At 41.4% G+C, this 10,947-nt stretch overlaps 1 protein-coding gene across 1 annotated transcript; it reads right to left on the bottom strand.

Annotated features, from left to right (window-relative positions):
- Positions 1-994: 994 nt before the first annotated feature.
- Positions 995-9,081, bottom strand: chst3a (carbohydrate (chondroitin 6) sulfotransferase 3a). Its single transcript, XM_076743227.1, has 4 exons — positions 8,716-9,081; positions 6,627-6,786; positions 5,187-5,738; positions 995-4,504 (listed from the first exon to the last, which is right to left on the bottom strand). The coding sequence occupies exons 2-4, from the start codon at positions 6,764-6,766 to the stop codon at positions 3,808-3,810; spliced, it is 1,389 nt and encodes a 462-aa protein (XP_076599342.1). The 5' UTR covers positions 6,767-6,786; positions 8,716-9,081; the 3' UTR covers positions 995-3,807.
- Positions 9,082-10,947: the final 1,866 nt, after the last annotated feature.

The raw sequence follows: 10,947 nt of genomic DNA, 5'->3' as shown, positions 1-10,947 counted from the left end.
ACTCACTGCTCTACAACACCGCTGGTGGTTTGAAACGATACCTTAACTTGAGACTGGACCAGACCTTGATATTCAGTAGCTTTTCACCAAGACTTTTCCTCTTTTGCCAGATGGGAACATCTGCTTTGTTGCTGTGGGAATATTCAGCATCAGGGGAAGGATCTGGGGTAGAATCAGCTTGACCAACAGCTGTGAGCTCCAAAGTGCTTTCTCTCAGCTGGGGCATGAAACAGACAGAAAGAATGCAGACTTGAATGGGCTCCCTGTTTTCGCGTTTTTTCTCTACTTATTCCCACTCAGCCTATTGAGGATCCCTGGCAACAGCATGCATGTGGATGGAAAGCCGGACCGAGAGAATGCAACTGAGTAAACAATCCCGCATTAATCCCCATGTTATCCATGTCGTCCTCGGCCTCTACGCGTTCCAGGTCTTAAAATACTTAAAATGATAAGAAAGCAGAAATATTTGTTATGGAATCTGGCATTGAAAGGGAAATGCAAAGCAACACGAAGAAATTATTACACTCATAGCAGTGATCTGTATACTCATATACAAGTCACCACTAGCCACTTTCAAGTTTGTAGAAGGCAACAAATTTACGCTAATGTTTAAATCTTACAAGCTACCCAACAATGGATAAAATACCAACACACACACACACACACACACACACACATTTAGGTCATAATATAATGAGAATACCATAAACACAATGTCTGTGTTTGTGCCTAAACACTTCTGTTCCAGTTCCTCTGCTGGACAGCTGATGGGATTTTCACACTGCTGGAAAACCTTGAGGAATTAGCATTACCGGGGTAACTCAGCACACTGTAACATGGTGATCATTTCATATTTAACTCATTAAACACATTAAAGAAAATACTGACGGCTCCATAGCTTGAAAGCACCATTTAACAACAAAAGAATGATTTTAAACACTTGAACAGTTGCATCTCTAGTCGTTTAAGCAGAATCTGTGCTTTGGCCCTTGGTTTCCTCTGCAAGAATAACCAAATGTGAAAAAAATGAATGTTTTAATGGTAAACACAGCAAGTCATTGACAGTACTGACAACCTATGAAACCATTACCCGCAGCATCAGTGAGAGCTACGCCTTTAAAGGACCAGAGTGGAGGATTTAGGAGCATCTAGCAGTGAGGTTGCAGATTGCAAACAACTGAATACCCCTCACTTCACCTGCCTTTTCCAAGCATGTAAGAGAAACTACAGTGGCTGCGAAACTCAAAAAAAAAAAAAGGTGCTCTCTAGAGTCAGCGTTTGGTTTGTCTATTCTGAGCGACTACATAAACATGGCAAGCAATATGATGGAAGGAACCTGCTCCTTCTGTAGATATAAAGAGCTCATTTAATGAAAACACAATGACTCTTATTTAGAGGTGATTATACATTAATACTTGTAAATATTACATGACATTTCTGCCATTTTCTGGGCAGTAGATCACTGCCCAGAAAATGGTAGTAGATCATTTTCTGGGCAGTAGATCCCCCTAAATATCATACGCTGGTCCTTTAAAGTGATTTACAGTCATAAAAACATGAAGTGTGCTTCCCCACAGAGAACAGCACCTGTCGTCAGCTTGAATTCATCTGAAGTTTTCAAACCCCAACAAAGTTTCAAAACTTCCCCCCAAAAAATCCCATAACCTCTCCTGAGGCATAATCAAGTTCTCCACTGTCTGTCTGTATGCTCAATTTGTCCTAAGCACTAATTGTTTCACTGAAGCGTGGCTAAATACAGTACTCTCAGCAGAATCTGACCTGACCTCAATGTGACATATTATATTGAGAGCTCAGTTTCTTGAACCTTACTGTGTGACACAGAAGTGCTGCATTTATTTCAGCAGAATGAACATGTTTCTGCTGACCAGCGTTGCAGATTTATACTCAAGTCTGATTTAAATTAGACAAAAAATGAGGACTTGAGACTTGAATCCCTGAACACTTGCATAGCCACACAGGCTTATGCTTTAACTTGGTTTCAGCTATGCAAAAATCACTATTGACACAGCTTTGGAAGAAAAAAGCATGGCATGTTAATGGTCAGCACTCAGAGACCTGAAAGGCTTTAAACTAACTTATATTTAGCTGAGTTGTGACTAAACTTTGACTTGAACTGAGACTTGACTCAAAAACACTTAAAAACAGCTTCGCTATTGATGTTTTGATACTTTTTCCACCATGAAAATGTTAAATTCAAGTTGACAGTACCATCAGATCTCTACAAAGGTTGAAACACCAGCTTTTAACATTCAAACACACATCTTTGTGACAGATGAATTAAACTGTATTGCTCCTGATGATTATTGCCAGTCTGGATATCTGCATAAACTGACTACACCCATTCTTTCAGCTAGACTTGCTATTTCACATTATTCCTTAAATACTGCCAGTTCGAATGTATTCATATTCACGCTCTCAACTATAAGTTAGTAAAGGCCCACTACTATATGCACCTCTAATGCATATCCCTTTTCATGAGCGGCACAGCAGTTTCAGCGGTGCCTCCGCCAAGCTGAACACAATGCTGCCATTGAACTAGTCACAGTGGATACCTTTATATACCATCAAGAGTGACAGTTAACGCAGCAGCACCTGGCTTTCACTTAAAGTGACAGTTACGAATTTGTATTAGTTGTCACCAAAACCATCAACATACACAAATCTCAGTCTCACAACTAATAACTTTAAAGTATTAGAGTATTTTGCAGGTCTTAACATTTCTGGTGATTTCATTTCTTTGACATGGTGAAGTGATTAAAACTGCTCCCTGCATAAGAATTTTGTTTGAGTGTCCATGAAATCAATGGATGAGCTTTGACTTTCACCTTGAGATTCAGAGCCTGCTGGCAGGAGCAGCAGGTAATTAGAAGAGAAGCTGCTTTTGTAAACTGACTTAGAGGTGAGCAGGCAGCACTGGGTAATACATTACTATTATGGCTACTGGCAACACTTGCATGTTGAAGACACATGTAGGTATCCGAAGGAATAATTCTTCTTTAGCATTAGACTATTCATTTCATATAAGTGTTCTACATCCATCTTAATCAGCCTCTTTTTTTAAAGGTATACCATAGCGACTTACATTAGAAGAGAATTGCTTTAAATGGCATTTGGTTAAATACATCCAAGATCATTCTGTAGTTTCACACGTGCTTTTGGGAAGATATGAATAGCCGTCACGAAGACATCGCAAAATGCAATTCCACTTTCACTTTACCTGAGTCAGATATGTATGTTGTAAAGCCCCACAAAAGCACATCAGTTCTAATATAAACAGATTCTGTCAGTCGTCTCAGATCTATCAAGCTACAAACCAGGCTGAACCAGGCAGAGTTAATCACAAGCATGAACAGAAACATCCTCTTTCAGACATACACCCAGAAACAAAACAAACATCGCTTTCACTTTAACTGTACTTTATCCCTGAAAATCTAAACAGCTATCAATAAATTCTTACAGAATAATGTCGGGCTTGACATCTATGCTTATTTCATTTCAGATGAAATACAGAGCATGACATTAAGCTTAAATACCAGCCTCCACCAGTATGCAAATAAATACCTCCCTTTATCAAGTGGCTCATCATTGTTACAATGAGGCACATGGTTGGTGACTATGAATAATATTGCTGAATAGCCCAAATCTTACTGTCACCAGTCACACATTTTGTGTCTTTTATGGCACCTTTGCTGACTAGTTTTGGTCTGTGCAATAATGGCTTCTCCTGGCTCCGGTCTATCGTGTGCAGGGTTTTGAGGATTCACAGCTACATTTTTGACCTCTTCATTAATGAAATAGTTTCTCCTCAAGCAAGCTGATGGACTTGTTGATCAGTGTCTTTTCATCATTCACAAATCTGTACCCAAACAGCTTCATGGTGGGTCCACACACTCTCTGCACTACCTGAGCCAGCGTAAAGGGAATGCTAAATCTCCATTTCTCTGCCTGCTCTGATGAGTTCTTCTGGGTGGAGTAAATCCCGCTAGCTTCCTGTGTCGTCTGGGTGTTCCTCAGAATCCACTCCCTAGCTTGAGGACTGAACGGTATCCCCGTGAACCTGTACATCTCCTCCGCCTTCTGCATGGGATAGCGGGCGATATCCTCATAACGGACCAACATGTAGCGGTTCCTCAGCCAGCGAGGTCGGCTCAGTCCCACCTCTGCAGACATCCTAATGTGGTCACAGTTTCCTCTGAGCCTCTTCACCTCCTCGTCATCTTCAGGCACCTGGCCGTCCTGCGCCCAGGCCTTCCACGTCTGGTACTTGGAAGAGAAAGCCACCATGCGGGACGCTAAGATGGCTCGTGGATCTCGCACTAGCTGGATCACTCTCACATCCAGGCGAGGATCCTCCACCAAAGGCTGCAATGTTTCCAGCTGGCGCACACGGACAGTCTTAACAGCATGATGTTGCTTGGAAAGGCAGGATTCAGATGCAAGGGTCAAGTTCAGCGGCCCACAGCGACGAGTCTTACAGTGGTACCTAAGACAAGATGGGTATAGTTACTGTAGGATATATATCTTTCAAAGAGCTGCAAAGTTATTTGCAAAGTTATTTCCGGCCTCTAGAGCTCCTGAAGAAAGTTACTTGTTGAACAGTTGGAACAGTTACAAAGCTTGTACAGGCTTGATTCTCTTGGCTGAATCATCAGAACGAAATATGAGCTGAGACTGAGGTAAGAACTGTGATACAGTCAGCTATGACCCCCTTTACACTCTGTATTAAAATGCACTTTGGGTGATCGGATTGTAATTGGATAGAGTTTGACCAGATGGAAATACAGGTGCAAATGCACCCAAGACACACTGAGGACGAATTGTGATCCAATCAGCCAAAGCACCTCCAGAGGTGGTCAGGGACACATTATGACCACATTCAACAGAAGTGTAAATGCAAGTGCATTTTCAATCCAATCAAAATGGATAACAACAGTCACAGTCTTTTGAGAATAAATAACAATAACAATAATAATAACAATCTGGATATGTGACACAACATAAAGGTACAGTGTAGTTAAATTATCCAGGTGACTTCTTCTATTTTGAAGAACATTGAGGATATCATCATTAAAAGAAAACTTTCAGAAATATACTGCCGGGGCCAGCAGCTGCTGTATCACAGTTCAATTTTAGCCCCTTTTTCAGTGAGTATCAAGAGAATTTACCTCTCAAAGACATCTTTGATCACAGGAGTGCAGACAGGTTCGTCACAGAGCGATAAACTCGACTCTCTGCGGAAAAGAGCCGGAGTGACGTGGTCCTGGGGTGGGGGGGAGATGAACTTCTCAAGAGGAGAGAAATCACACAGGAAGAGCCCCTGGAGCACATCCCGGTAGATGCCTGCCAACACTGTGCCGTTGTTTGCCTCTGTGGCCATGGTCAGCATGCGCTCGACGTGCCACAAAGGCTCAAACAGGTAGAACATGTTCTCCCCATGCTGGTTGAAAAATTCCCCCACAAACGAGGAACCTGTCCGTGTGGTGGCCAAGAGTAATATGTGCTTACGGCCACCGCTGTAGCTGTACGTGCCTAAATCATCTAGTTCTTCCTCCTCCTGCTCCTCAGAGAGACTCGAGTAATTCCCTGTTGTGCCAGTGAGTTTAGACAGCAGCATTTTCAGCACCATCAGGGAGCCATTTTGTGTCGTGTTGCTGTAATCTAGGGGAGTCTGTGGGGTCTGCTGTGGGGTCTGCCTCTGGATGAGCTTATCGGAGACCCTGATGAGACACAGAGGTTTGATTAATAAATACCAATCAATAACAAGGGAGTTTAAATATCTAAGATAGTTTTACTTTTTGCATTAGGGTGACTACTTTACATCGAGCCAATGTATGTTTGACGACACGTCCAAAGGATCACAGCTTTAGTTTCATATATTGGGAAAAATGCTTTTTTTGTTGTTTTTTGTTGCATACGAAGCTAACGCCAGCAGCAGTTGGTTAGCTTAGCATAAAGACTGGATCTGAATCCACTGCTCAAGTCAAAGTCCAGCACAACACACACATAAAATCCCAATTTGTCATTTTTTACATTAAGGTCTTTCTATGGATTAACAGAGCCAAGCTAGCTGCTCCTTCATGTCCGGTGTTTATGCTAAGCTAACCTAACCATCTGCTGACTGCATATTTCCGGTACAGATATGACTGTGGTATGAATCTATCTCTTGGCAAGAAAGAGAATGAGCACATTTATCAAGATGTTACTCCTTTCAAGTCTCAAGACACTCAGAAACACTTCCATCCAATCTCTGCAGACCGCTAACTTTCAATGTGCAGTGTAGATATTGAGTGGTAAGCAAGATAAAGGGCCCTGCACACATACATTACCAGAGTGCTACTTCTCAAATCGTCTCTGTCTTGTCTTAAAAGGAAATTGAGCAGTATTCTCCCCTAATGTATTTTCACCAGAAAGCCAAGATGAAAGCTTAGATGAACAGTGAAGCTGGATGCATAAGGCGGAGCTCTGGCATGAGTTTATGTGACAGAGACAGAGGTTTGTGCGACAATGTTCCCAAAGGGTAAGACTCCATCCAAAGGAATAAATCTTATGATTAACAGCATTTTCTTCAGCAAATTCAAATCACAGATTGTTTTTTATTCTCTTACCTTGATAGGATGTTGCTTTCTTTTTCAATGATGACCAGGGCCACGATACAGATGAAGACAATTGCATATTTGGTCTTCATTCTTGAGTCCTGGCTTTGTAAATGGACGTCTAGGGTCTGGTGTTGGTCATAGCTTGTCATGCAGAGGCTAAAGCTTCATTCTGCAATAAGAGAGGTAAAAGACACAGGCTGCTGAATAGATTTTATTCCTGGTTTATAATAATGCTTAACAAATGTCATAATCCTGATGAAAACTGTGTTTGGGCTTGAGAACACTTTCATGGGTAAAGAGGGTGAGTAAATACAGTATAAAGCTGAATAAAAGGCCTCCAACACTGCCATGAAATCCCATCTTAGCTCTGAGGGACAAACCTAAATTCAGTCACAGCTGCATTGATGTGAAACCTCAGGAATTTTGAGCAGTTTGTCCAACAAGCAAGTTTTGTCAATTTATTTGCCTCATTTCTGAGAAACCACAGAGAAAGACAGTGTTGCTTTTTGGTAGGGCAGGGGGGCAGGCAGAAAGAAGACACATGAGAGGGAGAGAGGAGGTTCATGTAAACAAGGTTGGCTTACAAAGCCAGCAAACACAGTGAAACACTTCCACATGGCCCAAAGTCAGAGGACACGGGCGGTGCTTGACACCCCCGTCGCTTTTGCATGAAGCCTCTTTCAAAACTCAGTGTCTGCAGCTGAGTTTTTCCACCTTACAGGTAAATTCGTGCCTCAACACGTCGACAGTCAACTGATCTTGGATTTCATTGTTTATCAGCGCAAAGCAAGTCAGAACTTGGTGGTATTGAATCTTGCATCATTAACTGTAGTAGCATTGTCATCATCCTTTGGGAGTAGTGCATTGAAGGCTATTCAGGCAGTCAGGAAGACGAGCCACATTTAAGGAGCCATACCAGCACACCCTGCTCTTCTCAAAGACTCTACAATCAATGAGCCACATTGAGTTTCATTTGAAATGATTCAGTACAGCACATTTCTTGATTCTGAATAAATTGTCTATGAACTTTTTTTTTCATGTTTCATGAAAAAGAAATGTAAACCATGCACACACACACCATTTGGACTTGTCAGGGGAGTGAATAATTTCTGCAAAGCATATCATTAAGGGAAAAAAGACACCGTTTCCAAGCCGTTGTGGAGTGATTGTGTGCTCTGTAAGTAAATATCACCCAATTATCTGAGCTTAATACGCCATAGCCGTCAAACTGTCAGGCTGAAGCACTTGAGCTGAGCACTTTTACATATTAAAGAGTCACTGGAGCGTTTGGCAAATCTGACTATCTGCTCAAGCAGAAACGCATCACTCTGTTTATCATCTCACTACAAATTACATTAATGGCTGCCTTCAAAGCCTTGAAGCAGCATCTCACGGAGACGCAGAAAGCTAAATTCCCGCTGAAAGCTTTGCTGCTGTTCATCCAGGGGTGTTGGTGAAAACAATTAACTCTTACATGCAAATACTGAAAATCACTCTGATTTGTGTAGGTGCCATTTCTCATTTCCATGTGATTGATTGATTTAGTTTGGGCATACTGCCATTTCGAAATAAAAGAAACTACCCCCCTCTTTGTGAGTGTGTGTGCTGCCCATCTCATACTATAGCAGTCATTTAGGGGGGAGGGGGCGTTCAATTCAGGAGCGTTTCCAACATCCCCACCACTGAACCAAATTGAATACAGACTAATGAACACTTCAAAATACTATTAATCTCTGATGCTCTGAGAGGAGATCACGATGCTTTCAAATACTTCAAATTAAATCTGCAAAAATGGTGATAAGAGCATCTGTAATAGAAAGACTTATTGATTATGGTGGACTACATGGCATACATAGCTTCCATGTTCGCGCAAAACATCATTTATACATGCATCAAATGAAGAAACACATATACATCACTCATGTGTCGTTTGACAGAGGTGGAAACAGTTTTATCATCATTCATCATGTGCAGCGTTTTACGCGCATGGCTGCAGGATGTTTGCGGTGGATAACAGCGTTGTTTTTTTTAAGCTTTGAGTCATTTCCTGCCATAATGCATGAGATGTGGAGATGTTCAGGTAGCGGATGTTACAAACCTTTAGCTGGTTTCTCTCTGCAGTCGAGCAAAACGTCCCTGAATCTCGTGAGAAACAGTATCGTCCCCTCGGTGCATCTTGCTGCATTGTCTCGGACAAGGACACACTGCTTCATTGTGTCCTCGGACGCGGGCTCCTCTCCTCGGCCAGATGAATGAGAGGCAGCGCGGAGGCACGGACGTCGCGCGGAAACATTAACGAGAGCGAGAATTCAGCTCTCTTTTTCTTCTGACAAAATATTGACCTGTGTTTAAGAAATAAATCACGGGGGATGTTTCTGAGATGACCCGACACCAGACAGACTAAAGCACTAAATTCCCTGAAAATAAGTTTGATGTTAAAGTATCATCGCTTCTAAACTTTGTCTCCAACTTTCCCCATGTGCTGGACCCCCGTGCACGAGCGAGCCGACTGTAGAGACGCCTCGCGCCACCGCTCTCTCCCTGCGTGGGACATCCTGTGTAGGCGAGGTCACGTGGTCCCAAAATACCCTGCAATTTTGTATAAAGACCCCCCTTGTTTGAGGAAGTGCCTCCAGAATATAGAGTCCATGCCGCCTTGAAGGCCACATCTTTTTTTTTTCTCGTCTTAGAGGAAAAAAAAAATGAATTGCATGTTGTGGATGCTGAAACTTAATAAGCTGCCCTGCTCATTTAGGAATTATTGGCCTAAAATAATGTTTATTTATCCCGTGCAGGTAAATTGACGAATGGAGTCACATAATCTGCTTCATATATCCTTAAACATCTTCACACACAGCAGCACAGATTAGTACGAACCGCACAGATGTCCCGTCATCTGTATAAAAACTCCTTTAGTTTCGTTGGTAAGACGCGAATAAACATTACACAGCAAAAAAAAAAAAACCTACATTGGCATAATTAAGGCATTCATTAGACTACAAACAAGCACTTTATGCTTTTACTTGGTGAGAATGTTCTTTGTAACTTGTCATGACTTGGGAATTTGTTCTGACTGCAATCCTGTTATCCTGTAAGAATATGTTAGAATGATGATAATAATAATAATAATAAAGAATAACCAAATGTACTAATACACTGTAATCACTGCTTTGCATGTCACAGTGTATTGTGGACTTTAAAATCAGATCTTGTTGCATGTGCGGATATTCTCTCCTCTAGGAATTCACATGTTTGTAGTATTGTAGAGAACTACTGTGTGTGGTCAATATTGTTGAACAGCCAATGTAAAGATAAAAGCTGCTACACACTATCCACAATTCTAGATAAATAAATGCTTCTTTAAATATTTCCAAACATGCTGCAAAATAAAATCACTACAAGTTTGTTTTTTTCAACATTTATTATTCACCACCAGCTTTTCACCACCTGGAGGCAGCAGTGTAAAAGGATGTAGAGTGCTGGAGCAGCCAATCAGAACGCGACACCGCCTGAGAGCACAGGCTTAGTGTCAGCAGCAGCGGCCCACATGATGCACATCAGCATCAAGTCACTTTCACCTACAGGAAAACATTTTGTGCACCATATTTATCTTTTATTTTTTTACCAAATGTATTGTTAGTTTCCTAATTTTCGATACATATTTTAATGTAAACGATATTCTGGACAAAACGAAGGGAATTTTGCTTGACTTTGTACATTTTTAGGAACTTCAAAACCAGTTCTTTGATTTGGTTCCATACGATTTTACAGTTACTTTTATTGACTTTATTTGTATCCAAGTTTTTATTTAATTTCAATAGATTTCTTCAACTGTTGCATGCATGACATTTGGATTATTTCTAAGGTGTGTCGTGAGGTTCCAGCAACAACCACTGCAAAGGCTTCAAAGCTTAGTTGAAATCATAGGAAGAGTACAGGACTAATATTTTCATAAATCATCATATCACCTCAACAGACAGTTGCTAGTAGTCATCTCAGCCCTTGATTATTCCTGCCGAAGTAGTGTGTCATATCTTTTAGCGTTTTGAATGATTCATGACTCTGTATTCACCCTGCGAGCACTCTCTGAGGTTTATGGAATGAAAGGCTGTTAACCTACAGTATACTCTACATGGAGAGATTAAAGGGGTGACCTAGTTTTAGATTGGACCTGGACTAAAAGCGAACCTCTGCCCTTGGCAAACCACACTAGAGATTATTAATAATAATCCAAAATGGTAAATCTGAATTGGGTATCTTGACAACAGGTGCTCTGACAGACTGAGTGATCCCGTAGTGACACAAGAACTTTGGGCTACAAATTATTCAA

Source organism: Chaetodon auriga, chromosome 11 (genome assembly GCF_051107435.1).
Source record: "Chaetodon auriga isolate fChaAug3 chromosome 11, fChaAug3.hap1, whole genome shotgun sequence".
NCBI classification, from domain to species: domain Eukaryota; kingdom Metazoa; phylum Chordata; class Actinopteri; order Chaetodontiformes; family Chaetodontidae; genus Chaetodon; species Chaetodon auriga.
The sequence above is the reverse complement of the archived record's forward strand: the minus strand, read 5'-3'. Positions and strand labels throughout refer to the sequence as shown.